Source organism: Rattus rattus, chromosome 5 (assembly GCF_011064425.1).
Source record: "Rattus rattus isolate New Zealand chromosome 5, Rrattus_CSIRO_v1, whole genome shotgun sequence".
In the NCBI taxonomy this organism is placed as follows: domain Eukaryota; kingdom Metazoa; phylum Chordata; class Mammalia; order Rodentia; family Muridae; genus Rattus; species Rattus rattus.
The window spans coordinates 68,910,530-68,927,993 of NC_046158.1; the positions used below are offsets into that span (position 1 = coordinate 68,910,530).

A 17,464-nucleotide genomic window follows, 5' to 3' on the forward strand; every position below is an offset into this window, starting at 1 on the left:
CTTATTTTCTTAAATGACTAGAATTCACACTTTAACAAGGGAAAATCTCAGTGTAGTTTTTAATTCATGTTTCTTTGTCACAATCGAGGTTGATTATATTACTCTGTGAGTACTGGACATTGGCATCTCATTTTTCGTCATCTCTTATCAATTTTGGGAAAAATTTTATTTCTCATAGTTTTAAATATTTAATATATTTCTCATTAATTGTTTGAATATATTCTCTATGTTAATCATATTCTAGACATATGGCCACATAAGATATCTTACATTCTGTAATATGTATCTTTTGTTGATAGTTTGCTATGGAGACACTTTTTCATATCATCAAACCAATTTTCTTCTCATTTTTAAAAGGTGCCGATGAGAAAGGTATGCCCATTACTTGGTCTAGAGTATCTTATAAATTCTTGGACATAATTATTAGACCTTAATTTACTGATAGAATGTTTTCACACCAATGAACCCATAAAATCCCAATTCGTGCCAATAAATTTATTGAATGGTTCCCTTTCTAGGCCCAAGGACCAGTCATTAAATGATCTGTGCTGACCGTGGTTCCAGATGGGTAGTAGCATTTAAAAGAACATCCAAGTATACAATCACTTTGCATAAATCATAAATGATCATAAATGGAGTCAAATCTGCCTTTAAAAACTTAGACTATCCAAATATAGAGGTGAATGCTCACAGCCAACTATTGAACTGAGAATGTGTTCCCCACTGGAGGAGTTGAGAAAGGATTGAAGGAGCTGAAGGGGTTTGCAATCCCTTAAGAACAACAATACCAACCAACTAGAGCTTCCAGGGATTAAACCACCATCAAAAGAGTACACATGAACAGAACCGTAGCTCCAGCTGCATATGCAGCAGAAGAAGATGGCCTTGTTGGACACAAATGGGAGAAAAAGACCTTGGTCCTGCCAAGGCTGGACCCTCAGTGTAGGGGAATGTCAGGGCAGGAAGGCAGAAAAGGGTGGGTGGATGGGCGGTGGAACACACCATAAAATAAGGGGTAGAAGGGATGGAATATGGGGTTTATGGAGGGGAAACCAGGAAATCAAATATCATTTGAAATGTAAATAAAAATATCCAATGAAAAATAAATAACCTTTAATACTTAAAAAATAATAGTCTCTCAGGACAAAGCAAATTCTGGAAAACCAACACTGTGCCCAATATAGACTAAATATTTATGGAATGGACTTATTTTCATATTTTCATCTTTTATTAATGATAATAAAAATTAAATTGAAATATAGAAAACTTAAATAAAGAAAAGAAGAAAATTTTTCACAAACATATGTGTCCTACAAAGTTGGTAAGCAAAGAAAAAGTCATCTGCGTGCAGGAACTTCATTACAGAACTAAAGGTTTAGCTTTCCAGAAAAGAATAATAAATATTTTTTATTTATTATTATTTATTTATTTATTTTTACACTCCAAATATTATTCCCTTTCTGGTCCATCCCCCCTGACTATTCCAGGTTCCATACCTCCTACCTGTTCACCCCACCCCCATCTCCACAAGGATATCCCCACACCACTAGATCTCTAAACTTCCTGAGGCCTCCAGTCTGTTGGGAGTTAGGTGAATCTTCTCTGACTGAACCCAGACCCTTCAGTCCTCTGTTGTATAAGTGTTGGGGGCTTCATATCAGCTGGTGTATGCTGCCTACTTGGTGATCCATTGCCTGAGAGATCTCAGAGGTCCAGGTTAATTGAGACTGCTAGTTCTCCTCCTCAGCTTCCTCCAGCTTTTCCCTAATTTATCCAGAAGGATCACCAGCTTCTGTTTATTGGTTGGGTGCACATATCTGCATCTGACTCTTTCAGCTGCTTGTTGGGTCTTTTGGAGGGCAGTCATGATAGGTCCCTTTTTTGTGAATGTCCCATAGCCTAAATAATGGTGTCAGACCTTGGGGCCTCCCAATGAGCTGGAACCCACTTTGGGCCTTCTCCACTTTACAGGCTCTTCTCCACTTCCATCCCAGAAGTTCTTTAAGACAGGAAGTCAGAGCTTTGACTGTGGGATAGCAACTCCATCCCTCACTCTTTCTGCTGGAGGTTAATTCAATAGGTGCCCTCCCCCTACTGTTGGGCATTTCATCTGAGGTCCCTCTTTTGAGTTCTGAGGATCTCTACTTCTCAGGTCTCTGGTACATTCCAGAGCATTCTCTCAGCCTCCTTCCTCTCAAGGTGTCCTGTTTTCATTCTTTCTTCTGGCCCTCAGGGCTTCAGTTCTTTTCCTCTACCCAATACAAGATCATGTATAAAGGGATTTTCAAACATTGAAACTTTCCTTAGAGTATAAAATGTCATTTCTCCAGGATTAGATGATATGTGCTAGAGTATTAACCAGCCAGATAAGGGATGCTCACTGAACAATAACAGCATGTCTCCCATGAGGGTAGTAACTGACTTATAATTAGATGTCAGACCTGTTCCTAAGGAGAAAATTCATGTCTGTTAATATCAACCTGGTCAAAACCCCATGGTTAGAGAAGTCATAGACACTGGATATGGATCATCTTGATGTTGATGTTTTAAGTCATCAGGTGGTTTAACTGCATTTTTTTATGTTAGCACACTGGTGTTCCCAAACTTGCTCAGATCAAAACATCTTTTATAGTTGGTAATGATTAATATAGATGCCTATCAGTGTTTAACTGCAAAGAGCCATTAAGTAAATGCTCAATTACAGATGATTCATCTATATCAAACTTCTTCATCACAACTAACAAAGAACATCAAATTGTTCTAACTCTACGAAGAACAGAATTGGAATTTTGGTGGGGATTGCATTGAATCTGTAGATTGCTTTCAGCACGATGGCAGCCATTTTTACTATATTAATCCTGTCAGTTTATACGCATGGGGATCTTTTCATCTTCTGAGGTTTTCTTCAATTTCTATCTTCAGAGACTTGAAGTTCTTGTCATACAGATCTTTCACTTGCTTGGTTAGAGTCGTACCAAGGTATATTGTCTTATTTGTGGGTATTATGAAGGGTGTTATTTCCCTAGTTTCTTTCTGAGGCTGTTTGTCCTTTGAGTAGGCTACTGATTTATTTGAGTTAATTTTATAGACAGCCACTTTGCTGAAATGGTTTATCAGCTGGAGGAGTTCTCTGTTGGAATTTTTGGGGTCACTTAAGTATGCTATCATATTATCTGCAAATAGTGATATTTTTACTTCATCCTTTCCAATTTGTATCCTTTAGAACTCTCTTGCTTGTCTAATTGCTCTGACTAGGACTTGGAATATTACAGACAATAGGTAGGGAGAGAGTGGGCAGCCTCGTCTAGTTCCTTATTTTACTGGGATTGCTTCAAGTTTCTCTCCATTTAGTTTGATATTGGTTATTGGTTTGCTGTATGTTACTTTTACTATGTTTTGGTATGGACATTGAATTCCTGTTTTTTGCAAGACTTTAATTTGTCCTTTAAAAATCTATACTTTTGGGATCAAAACCTCCCAGACCAGGGTTGTGAAAAGTAAAAGCCTGTGGCTTGTGGGACATCCTGGTGAGTGGACGGTGATCTAGGCAGGCCACAGTCCTTGAGTTGTCTGGGGTAGGTATCCCTTTTTAGCCTCGCCATGGTCCTGAGAGCAAGAGTGTTGCTGTGCTGGATTGCTTTGAAGTGAGGCTCAAGTGTGAGGAAAGGGAGGATGAGGAGGAGGCTGTGCTGGCAGCTGTGATCTCACAGCCTGAACTGATGATCAGAGTAACCCAACAGGAAAAGATGCTAGCGCCTCAGCCTAACCTGCTGGAAGCAGATGTGGAAGGCTATGAGGAGCCCAAACAGCAAGTATCATGAGAGCAGGAGTTCTGGGTGGGGAACAGACCTGGATGCCATTGACTGGTGCGCTGCATGGTTGAGGGGGCAGGGGGTGCTGAGATCTGGTCCCCATCAGCAGACACTGCTCACACACCTCTTGGAGCAGCATCCTCATACGCCATACCTCAGCCCCTATGAGAAGAGCAACATCTTGAAAGCCTTGAGTGAAGGGGTTGCCCTTCTACAAGGCACCCATGATGACCAGTCATCTCTGCCCAGTCTAGTCTGGCCAGGATGGCTAGTCAGAGCCCATCTCCAAACCAGATCTTGCCAGGCTGCCAGCAGAGATTGTAGTCCTCTTGAACTCTAAGGACAAACCGAAGAGACTCTGGCCCAAAAGGCTCTGCCCTCCTTGAGCTTCCTGTTGCCCCTGTTTCTAGAGCAAGGAAATGGAAAGTCCTGTGGTCAGAGATGGAAATAGTGCCCTGAGGAAGATCCTGCTAAAAAGAAGAGAAGCAGACATATGGCCGAAGACCTGGACTCTGACTCAGAATCCCCATCTCCTAAGTCACCTACAGAGATATTCGCAGCACCAGCTGAAGTCTGACACTTCACTGATGGCAGCTTCCCTCCTGGCTTGATCCTCCAGTTCTTTTCCCACATGCAACTCAGGACTACCAGCAGTAAGGATTCTTCAAAAGACAGAAAAGCTGCGGAGGGCCTGCCCCAGACACCAAGTCCCTCTTCAGCCTCCCCACCAGAGCTCCGTGGGACACTGGATATCCAGGTTATCCTGATGGAGGAACCAACCAGCAGTCAACCTCTTACCGGACTTGTCCAAGCACCCCCTAGGGCACCAAGGGGTTGGTAACAGGTGATAACCCAGGCTGGCCCATGGTTTTGTCAGAATCCAATGCCACTGTTAACCGACAACCAGAGGGAGGAAGTGGAGTATAGGTTTTCAGTTTTCTAGAGAGGGAGGAGTGGGAAGAAGGAAAGGTGGGCGGTAGGAGGCAGTTATCCCCCATTGGCTTAAATCACAGATCTGCCCAGCTTGGCCACCTGATAGAAAGTTTATTAAACCAGGTGCCAGGACATTGTGGAGAGGGGAGGGGTGACATCACTGACACAAAGGGGTACTAGAAAACGCCCGCCCTTGCCCAAGCCTGAGGTAGGCAGAGGTGGTTTAGGTTGTTGGGTGGTAAGGCACTGGTCCTGTGGAGAATACCTTCCCCATACTTTGCTGACCCCACAACTCTTCCTTCCTATCACCTCCCTACCATTCCCCTCTCACACAGTGCTTTATGAAAAGTTGGTTATGATGGGGTTTGAACTGAACCCCACTACCTCAGGGGACACCTTTGCTCCCCCACTTCCAGCTCCTACAGCAGTAGGCCTCCATCACTTCTTACCTCCTCATCCCTGCCATGGAATCCCTTTACTACCCCTTTACCTGTTGTACTGTTGCTTCTATTGTCCTGTTGTATATATTGCCTTTGTTGACAATAAATTATTTTTTATTAAAAATAAGTCTAAACTTTTACAGAAAAAAATCATTCAAATGGGAATGACATGCATTCTCTCTTTGCAGCTTATCTTTTCAAACACACACACACACACACACAGAGAGAGAGAGAGAGAGAGAGAGAGAGAGAGAGAGAGAGAGAGAGAGCATGATATTCCATGATATTCCACGACTACCAATGAGAAGCAAGGTGGAAGTGATGAGGACAGTAGAGGTTATAGAAGTAAATGTGTTCAAAATATCCTACAGACATGAAGAAAACTGACTTACAAATCAGCTATATTCAAGGCATAAGTACTAAAATGTATTGAAGGTGAATTTATGAAGCAAATAATACAGATATCACAGTTTTATTTCGGTAATCCAATGAAAAATACCTTTCCATTATGAATCTTAGAAATATCACCATTGAAATTTTCACTAAAAATTGGCCCTTTTGAAACCTTTTGTGCTTTAAATGAGTATGATTGATATGTCTATATATGTTGGCATGCATGTGGTCACAGATATCAGTGTATGTGCATGGCGATATTGACACTCAGATGTTTTGCTTCTACACTCATCACTTTATTTGCTGAGGCAAGATCTGTCCCTATACCTGGAGCTAGTTGATTCTGCTTGCTTCCACAATGCACTTTCTCTAACTACTGGCTATTGGACAGGAGTACTAGAGATAAGAAATGAGGCCTTGCTTGTTTCCCCAATGTAGGGGAATGCCAGGGTGGGAGTGGGTGAACGGGAGGGGGAACATCCTCTTAGAAGCTAGGAGAGAGGGGATGGAAGAGGGGGGATCCAGGAAAGGGGATAGCATTTGAAATGAAATTACATAAAATATTTAATAAAAAAGAAAAAATCAGGCCTTCACATTCATGGGACAGCTCAATCCTGTTCCCAGTCTTTAGAATTCATTCTTTAATTTGGTTTCCAGGTTACAATCCATCATCTTTCCAAGGCAAGAACTCTAAGGAGAAACCTGGAGTCAGCAACTGAAGCATAGACTAGAGAGGAATGCTGCTTATGGCCTTGCTGTCCACTGACTTGTTCAGACTATTTTTTGTTTCAATTTTTATTTATTCTTTAATCTTTTTTTATAGTCCAGACTTTATCCTCCTCCCAGTCTATCCCCAGACTGTTCCACATCCCATACCACTACCACTCCCCACCTTCTGTGTCTACTAGAGGTTGCCTGAAGTCTCTTCAGGGTTAGGTGTACCTTCTCCGACTTGAGTGCAGACCTGGAAATCTTCTGCTGTATATGCGTTGGGGGCCTCATATTACCTGGGTTTTGCCTCTTGGTTGGTGGCTCAGTATCTGAGTGATCTCAGCGGTCCAGGATATTTGAGTCTGCAGGTCTTCCTCTAAGGTCATCCTCTTCCTCAGCTTCTTCCAGCTTTTCCCTAATTCAACGATATCTGTCACAGCTTCTGTCCATTCGTTGGGTTCAAATATCTGCATCTGATTCTTTCAGCTGCTTTTTGGGTATTCATGATAGGCCAATGTTTGTAAAGACACCATAGCATCAATAATAGTGTCAGGCCTCGGGACCTCTCCCTGAGCTGGATCCCAACTTGGGCCTGTCTTTGGCCCTCCTTCTCCTCAGGCCCTTCTTCATTGTTGTTCCTGCAGTTCTTTCATACAAGAACAATTCTGAGTCAGAGTTTTTGACTATGGGAGTGCAATCCTATCCCTCCCTTTGATGCCCTGTCTTCCTACTGAAGATGGACTCTGCAAGTTCCCTCTCCCCATTGTAGGGCATTTCATTTAACATCCCTCTCTTTGAGTTGTGAGAATCTCTTACTTCCCATATCTGCAGTATAGTGTCCCCACACCTCCTACCTCCAGAGGTTACCTGTTTCCATTCTTTCTGCTGAACTTCAGGGCTTCAATTCTGTCTTCACATCCAATACCTGATCATGTTCCTCTCTTCCCATGCCTGCTGCCTTTCCCACCCAGGCTTCTGCCCCCCTCCCCTGTCTCCTGTGATGGCTGTCTTCTCCCTCCCAAGTGGGATTGAGGCATACTAACTGAGGACCTTCTGCTTGTTAGCCTTCTTGAGATCTGTAGATTGTATCCTAGGTATTCTGTACTCTTTGTGGGTAATATCCACTTATTAGTGAGTACATACCATGCATATCCTTTTGGGTCTAAGTTACCTCACTCAGGTTGATATTTTCTAGTTTCATCTATTTGCCTGCAAAACTCATGATGTGCTCATTCTTAATAGCTATGTAGTATTCCATTGTGTAAATGAATCACATTTCCTGTATCCATTCTTCTATTGTGGGACATCTGGGTTCTTTTCAACTTCTGGCTATCACAAATAAGTCTGCTATGAACATAGTGGAACCTGTGCCTCTATGGCATGGTGAGGCATCTTTTGGTTATATGCCCAAGATTACTATAGCTTAGTCCTCAGGTAGATCTGTATCTGATGTTTTGAGGAACTGACAGATTGATTTCCAAAGTAGTTTTATCAGTTTGCAAACCTACCAACAATGGAGGAGTGTACTTCTTTCTCTAGACACATCCTCGCCAACATGTGCTGTCACTTGAATTTTTGGTCTGAGCCACTTGGATTGGTGTGAGGTGGAATCTCAGGGTCATTTTGATTTGCATTTCACTAATGACTAAGAACTTTTCTTTAAGTGCTTCTCAGCCATTTGAGATTCCTTTGTTGTAAATTCTCTGTCTAGTTATATACTGTGTGCTTTCATGCCCGAAGTTTTCCACAGAGACCTCTGGTTTGACTAGGTCATGGGTCCAGGGGAAAGGAAGAGAACTTGGGCAGGTTTTGTTCTCTCTCCATTTCAGGCTGGGCTTAGCTAGCAGGAGACATGGGAGGGATGCAGACAGGCTTCTGGCAAGAATTTTGGGAGAGTAGATCTCTTCCCCAAGCTACAGTGTTACAGCTCTTATGACAGAAGCTCTTAGATGAAAGAATGATTCTTGCGCACCTTTAATTCTGAACATGACCCTTAAATACAGATTTTTGGGTAGATCGCCTCATTTACATATTCAGAGGTGTGGTCCTGTCTCTATGTCTGATCTGTCTTGAGCCTATGTGACCTATGGTCAGATCCTCACCTGTGGAGGAGGGGTTTGGGGTGTTGGCCTCTGTGACTGATATGTCTTGAGCCTATGTAACTTGTGGTCACATCCTCACCTGTGGAGGAAGGGCTTGGGGCATTGCTCTACGAGACTTGGTCTGTCTCAAACTTCTCTACAGGGTTTTGTGGGAGACTGCATTTAGTGAGAGCCTGATCTTGGAGGCTGGGAATGAACCTGCCATCCCTTTTATGGTCCCTGGGGATTTGACCTGTCTCGACCAGGAATCAGGGTACATTTCACAACTCACTGCCCCACAATATAACCTATTTTTGATTGGATTATTTGTTTTCTTTGTGGTTAGCTTCTTGAATTCTTTATATATTTTGGATATTAGCCCTCTATTGGATGTGGGGTTAGTGAAGACTTTTGCCCAACCAGTAGGTTGCTAATTTGTCCTATTGGATATGTCCTTTGTCTTATGGAAGCTTTTCAGATTTATGAGGTCCCATTCTCAGATTCATCTGCAAAGAATGAAACTCAGAATAGCATAAACAAATCTTAACAATAAAAGAACTTCTGGGGAAAGTACCATCGCTGACCTCAAGTTATACTACAAAGAAAAAGTGAGAAAAACTGCATGGTATTGGTACAGAGACAGACACACTGATCAATGAGATAGAAGTGAAGAGCCAGCTATAAAACCACACTCTTATGCACACTTGATCTTTGACAAAAAAGCCAAAAATATACAATGGCCAAAAGAAAGCATCTTCAATAAATCGTGCTCATCTAATGGGCAGTCTGTATGTAGGAAAATGAAAATAGAGTCATACTTATCGCCATGCATAAATCTCAAGTCCAAGTGGATCAAAAACCTCACATAAAACCAAATACACCGAATCTAATAGAAGAGAACATGGGAAAGAGCTTTGAACTCATTGGTACAGGGGCAAGTCTAAATAGAACTCCAAAGGCTCAGGCTCTAAGATCAAGAATCGATGAATAGAATTCATTCTTAGACATTTTATATTAAAAGAAAAGTAATATATAAGTAGAGGAAATATAGATAATGAAATGTTACATCATTACTCATCCATATAGAGTGGAAAATATGTTCTGGAAAAGTTCATAAGGAGAATATACCAGAATAGCCCCTTCTATGTTTGAGATCAAGAAATATTTGTTCTTACTAATGTTATTGACCATTTAACTGGAGATTTTTGGTTTCTAATATTAAAACAATAAAATGTTAAATATTGGAAACGAATAATCCTGGCTAATGGTGGGACTAGTAACATCTAGAGAACATATAATTGAATTATAATCACTGGATTAAATTAGATAATGAAAAAGTACTGTACTGTGTAGTTGGTTGCATTCTTCTGGTGATAAAATGATCATCCCTATGATCAGGTCTTTGAGTACAAAAACTCACTATGCATTCTCATATACTACTGGAATATAAAGGAAATACAAAGCTGATTGTAATTTTTGATACAAGTCCCAGGATGTCATCCTCCATGATGATGTGGTACTTCACAGATATTTTGGGGCCATTCATACTCAAATAAGTTGTTCCTCACTTTTCACTATAAATACAGCCAAAATATTGTTAATTTGCAAGTTTAGTTCTAGTATAAATTTTTAAATTACACTGTCTCTGGTTCTTTATTGGAAATAGATAGAGAATATGTAGACAGAGAGATAGACATATGAGTATATATTTGCTTTCATAACCAGACTGATTACAATAAAACTTATACATTGGAACACAGAATTTATCACAATGGTACAATATTTGTTTAATGTTGGAGACTGAATTCATCATATCACCTAAAACAGAAATAGAAAAGCAATATAAATGCAATAGAAGAAGACATAGAGAATAGACATCAATACAGAAATTGGTGCTCAAATAGTTCCATTTTAGTTTTAGTTTTTCTTTTCTTTTGTTTTGTTTTGTTTTTTCCCAAAATAATTTTCCATATAACAGCCCTGACTGTCCTAGACCTTGTTTTACAGACCAGACCTGACACATATATACAGTGATCCTGTCTGCCTCCTGAGTGCTGGAATTAAAAGTGTATGACACAATCCTACAACAGATAGAGGCCTTATATCCAAAATATACAAAGAACTCAAGAAGTTAGACCGCAGGGAGACAAATAACCCTATTAAAAAATGGGGTTCAGAGCTAAACAAAGAATTCACAGCTGAGGAATGCCGAATGGCTGAGAAACACCTAAAGAAATGTTCAACATCTTTAGTCATCAGGGAAATGCAAATCAAAACAACCCTGAGATTTCACCTCACACCAGTGAGAATGGCTAAGATCAAAAAACTCAGGTGACAGCAAATGCTGGTGAGGATGTGGAGAAAGAGGAACACTCCTCCATTGTTGGTGGGATTGCAGACTGGTACAACCATTCTGGAAATCAGTCTGGAGGTTCCTCAGAAAATTGGACATTGAACTGCCTGAGGATCCAGCTATACCTCTCCTGGGCATATACCCAAAAGATGCCCCAACATATAAAAAAGACACGTGCTCCACTATGTTCATTGCAGCCTTATTTATAATAGCCAGAACCTGGAAAGAACCCAGATGCCCTTCAACAGAGGAATGGATACAGAAAATGTGGTACATCTACACAATGGAATATTACTCAGCTATCAAAAACAACGACTTTATGAAATTCGTAGGCAAATGGTTGGACCTGGAAAATATCATCCTGAGTGAGCTAACCCAATCACAGAAAGACATACATGGTATGCACTCATTGATAAGTGGCTATTAGCCCAAATGCTTGAATTACCCTAGATGCCTAGAACAAATGAAACTCAAGACGGATGATCAAAATGTGAAGGCCTCACTCCTTCTTTAAAAGGGGAACAAGAATACCCTTGGCATGGAAGAGAGAGGCAAAGATTAAAACAGAGACTGAAGGAACACCCATTCAGAGCCTGCCCCACATGTGGCCCATACATATACAGCCACCCAATTAGACAAGATGGATGAAGCAAAGAAGTGCAGACCGACAGGAGCCGGATGTAGATCTCTCCTGAGAGACACAGCCAGAATACAGCAAATACAGAGGCGAATGCCAGCAGCAAACCACTGAACTGAGAATAGGACCCCCGTTGAAGGAATCAGAGAAAGAACTGAAAGAGCTTGAAGGGGCTCGAGACCCCATATGTACAACAATGCCAAGCCACCAGAGCTTCCAGGGACTAAGCCACTACCTAAAGACTATACATGGACTGACCCTGGACTCTGACCTCATAGGTAGCAATGAATAATCCTAGTAAGAGCACCAGTGGAAGGGGAAGCCCTGGGTCCTGCTAAGACTGAACCTCCAGTGAACTAGACTGTTGTGGGGAGGCGGCAATGGGGGAGGGTGGGGAAGGAACACCCATAAGGAAGGGGAGGGGAGGGGATGTTTGCCCGAAACCGGAAAGGGAATAACACTCGAAATGTATATAAGAAATACTCAAGTTAATAAAAAAAAAAAAAAGTGTATGCCACAACTTTTATTTGTTAAAATAGGTTTTATAACATTGAACAGAAGATGAGAAAATTTGTGAAATTCCTAAAATATGCTTGTATACATAAAATAAATATATATCAAAGGAAACTCTTTTTTAATGCAGAAAGACTATGTGTGATTGCTAGATCCAAAGATAGAATGGTAAACGTCTTTAGTAAATAACATAAATGTACCCAGATAATTTGAGGTTAGATGAACAAAAAATTTGATTAATGTGAGTTTATCAGAAACTCATTATAAAGAGTCTCATGAAATTTAGTTGATGCACAGGAGAAATGAACCCCAGGGGTTTTACTGTCCTTATTTAGTAGTAATTCATTCCCAAAACCAAAATAATTACAATAGAATCTGTGGCTGTCTGAGGAAAACAAGGGCATATAAAACACTAAAGATAAAATTCCTGTTTGGTTTGATAGACTACTTTGTGTGCTGTGTAGAGGTAAGCTTGAGTCATTTCCTTACACCAAGAAAAGATCTGAACAACAATTCTAAGAGGAATTGAAGACAACACAGACATGTCTAAGGTTATAATTTTAAAATGAGCTGCCTCCTAAATATGTCTTACCACTGTTCTTACTAAATGAAGTTAGATATTTATTAGATTCTGGGAACTATACCATTGGTAAAAATGTTCATTTCCCACGTAGTGAAAGCAAACACATGGGGAATTTGAAAACAGCAGACCATATAATTATATTTACTTATCAACGTGCTGTTTTTACATTACATTTATTTTTTATGTATTTGAATGACTTTCCAGAATGTATGTCTACATACCGCATCCATGCCTGATGTCTATGGAAGCCACAACAGGATTTCATATCCCCAGGACTTAATGTTACAAAAGTTTGTCAGATACCACATGAGTGCTAAGAATGGCATACGTGTCCACAGAAAAAGCAGGCAGTGCTTTTAACTGTTAATCATCCACCTCAATGCAAAAACTTTGACATCACTTAGGTTTAGAACATATAGAGTACTAATGGAATGTGGCAAATGCATAAATACTTATCATGTGCTGTTAGAGAACAAGTGCTTTGGAAATGTTATGACATTTGTCAAGCTATTATTGGTATTGTCCAATCATATAGATCTTTTAATCAAGATGAGTATTGCATTTACTTTTGTTCATTATTTTGATCACATTCATGTGTGTTAGATAGTCTTGGTTTTGCCATAAACACAAATGAAGGGAAAATAGACAAAACATACATATGCTATAAGTGAAAAACATAACAGAGAAATCTGACATGACGAGGAGAACATGAAAATAGTTTTAGAGGAGAAATTTAGAGAAACTTCTTGTATTCAGATTTACCATAATTTCCATAATTTATAGATTATGCAGAGTAATATACTAATGGACCTGTGATCTCTTTTTAGGAATAATCTACTTTATGGTCTGTTAGAGCTTTTCATTTCTCATTTGTAATGTGTGTGTGTTTGCTGTGTTTTTTCCTTTGTTTTGTTGTTGTTGTTGTTGTTGTTGTTGCTGTTGTTGTTGTTGTTGTTGTTTTCTATGGGTGCACATACTTGTAGAGGCCAGAAACTGATATCAGGAATAACTTCAAATCACTCTTCTACTTAACTTGTTAGTGTATGGTCTGAGGATCAAACCTAGATCTCAGCAATGGCTAGTCTAGATATCAGCTTGCTATAGACCCTATCTCTGTCTATGGTTGGTGGAATCATGGTGGGTTTCCACACCCTCTTAGTATTTACTTGGATTTCTGGAGACAGGAACTTTGCTATTCAAGTGGGAATGCTGCTGACTGGAAGTTGCAAGCATTTAATTGTGGATCCATCTTTCTAGGTACTCAGCACCACATTCTGAGGATATTGCAATAAATGAACTAAAAATCCTGTTGAAAAAGAATTAAGGAAAATCTTCAAGATTTGTAGATTTAAAGCTTTTGCACCGATAAAAATGAAGAAAAGGAAATATGGAAAAACAAAAATATTTGTTTAAGTTTGTAATAAAATCTCAATTTTAATGCAAAATACAAATATGTATATTTTCCCTATAATGTGTTTCTATTATTTTGTATGTATCTCAAGACCTTTGCTGAAATGTAGCTGAAACTAGTAAAATAAATCTCATGTCATTTTAGTTACATGCTGCTTAATGATAAAAATCTGATGTTGGAGTTAAAAGACAAAATTATGGTAAATGACTGTTGAAAAGAACATATAAACATACCCATTCATCTCATCAGGCCAACGAAAAAGCTGGTGGACTTTAAGAATTAAATTCACTAAACATATGGAATTTGTTGGATCTGCATATGAAAAGGAAATTAAAACAAAAATTTCAAATATTACAATTACAGAATTTGTTCTCTTGGGGTTTTCTGATGTCCCCCAACTCCAGTGGATGCTTTTTGGGATATTTTTGTTCATGTATTTGTCTATTCTGATCAGCAACAGCATTATAATGTTAATCACAAGAACTGACTCTGGTCTGCAGACCCCTATGTACTTTTTCCTTAGCAACTTTTCTTTTGTGGAAATCTGCTATGTAACAGTTACCATCCCAAGGATGCTCATGGACATTTGTACACAAAAAGGAACAATTTCCTTATTGTCCTGTGCTGTACAGCTCTGTTTTGTCATCATGCTTGGAGGTATGGAGTTCCTCCTCCTAACGGTCATGGCCTATGACCGTTATGTGGCCATTTGCAATCCTTTGCACTATCCCCTTGTCATGAACAATAAGGTCTGTGTACAGCTCGTGGCTGCTTGCTGGATCTGTATTATTCCAGTTGTGAGTGGACAAACTTACCAGATTTTCTCTTTGCCTTATTGTGGATCTAACAAAATTCATCACTTTTTCTGTGACATCCCCCCATTACTCAAGCTTGCTTGTGGTGACACATTTGTGAATAATTTAGCAATCTATATTGCTTCAGTAGTGTTTATCATAGTTCCATTTTTGTTGATCCTTGTCTCCTATGGCAAGATTATCTGCAACGTTCTAAAACTGGCAACATCTGGAGGGAGGTCTAAAGCCTTTTCCACCTGCTCATCTCATCTGATAGTTGTGGTTTTATTTTATGGAACAGCTACTATCACATATGCACAACCAAAAGCATATCAGTCAGAAAGCTTGGGAAAGTTGCTGTCTCTATTCTACACCATTTTAATTCCACTGTTGAACCCCATTATATATACATTGAGAAATAAGGATATCATGGTAGCACTTAGAAAATTACAAACTAAGTTATCAGTATATGGGAACACTTAAAATCACAAAAAATGGTTTCCTTGTATATTTTACATGCAGGTTTAGCACAGCAGAATTTCTAACTTAATTTCTGCAATATTCAATTATAATAATTAATAATTCATCTCATGTTAGGTGACCTTTGTTTGACTAAGTTCAGTTAACAACCCTTATGGTAATCCATAAAGAAATTATAGCAATCTTTTCTTTCATTAGTCAATATTATAGTATGAGGGAGTAGTGCATAATGAGCATTCACTTCTAACTTAGGAGATATTTGTAATTGATATGTTATTGGACAGAGAAAAATCAATTTTTATTTAAGAGTATAGTGGTCTCAGGTGGTTCACCAAGGTAAATGGCCTTGTTAGCAGGAGCACATATTTGCTTACATGGGTTTAGAATTTAAATGTTTCAAGTAGGGGGCAGGTAATTAAATAGGTATAGATCTTGAAGGAGTTGAGGAAGAAGTTAAGTGGTAAATTGATCAAAATATATTGTATTTCTCATATAATTATGTAAAAATGAGCTTCATGCATGCCTTTGTGCTATGTGTATTGCTGAGCTGCAATTTGTAAACTCTTGTGCAATAAAAAATATCAACAAGGATAATATGCTCTTAGAAAAAGTTTTAAATTGGTGAATTTATCCTAATAAAATGCAGAGTTTCAAACCATGTGGTAGAGTTGCAGTAGGTGGAAACAAACATGTTCATGCCATAAACTGGCCAAAGCAGAATCATCCAGCTAATGTTATACTTGTGGTTGGGGTGAGAAGACATCCAAAATAGAAAAGAAAAAAGAGTAAACTTTTAATAAAAGTTCCCTTTTGGTAGAATATTTATACATAATGTGGATATTATCTATGTCAATATTTGATGCAACAAAAGATGTAAAACATAAGATCAAAGTTCCCTTTTGGTAGAATATTTATACATAATGTGGACAAATCCATGTCAATATTCGACGCAAACTAAGATGTAAAACATAAGATCTAAGAGAAGGGCTTGTTAGCAAAGTTATTATTGCATCCCCAAAAAGGTTAAGGCAACAGGATCAAAAAATCAAGACCAAGATTGAAACTACACCATGGGTTGGTGGCCAGTATGGTATACAAAACACATTGTTTTGAATAAGAAATTAATTAATTAATAATAAACTTTAAGCAGAAAATAAAGTATTGCTCCCATTCATGTAATTTCCCTTTAATAAAACATAGGACTCTTCTAACTCATAAAATAAAGTACATGTATTTATACAGAATGTACGTGGTATTGGAAACTTACAAAATCTATTTTAAAAGACTAAAAATAAGAATTAAAGATCATCAATTTTTTAGCACAGAGGATTAATTCATAATTATAGATTGTAGACAAGAATTGACACCACTACTGAGCTACTCTTCAGTCAAGGAACATACTCTCTTAAAACAAAAATATCAGAAACTAATTCATGAAGCAAGTTAAAAAATATATATTGAGATTCATGAAAACAAAAATATAGAATACTTAATACAACAAAACATGGGCCTAGGCAAGAAAGCAGTTTAAACATTTATATTAAATATATATAATCAAATGACTAAGCTTCATGAGAACATTTTAAATAGGTTGATGGCAATCAAGTCATAACTGAGCAAATGGGTCAATAAACACTATAAATTAAGGAGGGATGTATAGTAAACACATAAAAATGAATTGTCTTTCTTATTGAATCCTTGAGAATCAAGGCAACAATGAAAAATATGAGGTCATCAATGATGGAAACTGAAACTGAAATTCCAGAAAGTTCCAAATGTTTCCAAAGTATGGACACAGATACATGGGTAGGACGGTAATGTGAAATGGTAAGACCATACAAGAAAACATTCTGTTTTCTCAGTATACAAAACTATGCATATAAATATTTATTAAGTAGAAGATAAATATGTGCAGTAAAATTTAAAATTTGTTCACGAAAATATGTGTATAATAATTGAAACCTAAAGAGTCATAAACTGGTCAGAAGTGAATTGCTAAGAAAATCATGGCATATTAATCCAGGAAAATTAAATTCTGCAAATATCATTGATGAAATAATGAGACAGCAACCAGCGTGAATCTTAAATCTGTACTCATAAGCATTTTTTCTACACACTAGAGATCGAACTGCTGAGACCTCGGGTTATTCTGGTGAAAGGAAATTTACTATTGAGTAGAGGCATTTTCCTTTAGAGTCTAGAAAATTCCCTGAAGTGCCAGTAGAGCCAGTATTGACAGTACTTGCAGAACAAAAGTAAAAGAAATAGGATCAGAAGTAAGACAAATGATTGTAGTAGGTAAAGCAGGAGTAGCAGTATGGCA

At 38.6% G+C, this 17,464-nt stretch overlaps 1 protein-coding gene and 1 pseudogene across 1 annotated transcript; both read left to right on the forward strand.

The window, feature by feature from the left end:
• Positions 1 to 363: 363 nt before the first annotated feature.
• LOC116900872 lies at positions 364 to 4,739 on the forward strand (annotated as a pseudogene).
• Positions 4,740 to 14,163: 9,424 nt separating this feature from the next.
• On the forward strand, positions 14,164 to 15,144 carry LOC116900343 (olfactory receptor 10AG1-like). Its single transcript, XM_032902097.1, has one exon. It carries the CDS (start codon positions 14,164 to 14,166, stop codon positions 15,142 to 15,144), a length of 981 nt encoding a protein of 326 aa, XP_032757988.1.
• The last annotated feature ends 2,320 nt before the right edge of the window (positions 15,145 to 17,464 follow it).

Excerpts from the sequence above, each read along its gene's own strand:
- LOC116900343 (XM_032902097.1), top strand. The coding sequence starts at position 14,164 with ATGGAATTTGTTGGATCTGCATATGAAAAGGAAATTAAAACAAAAATT.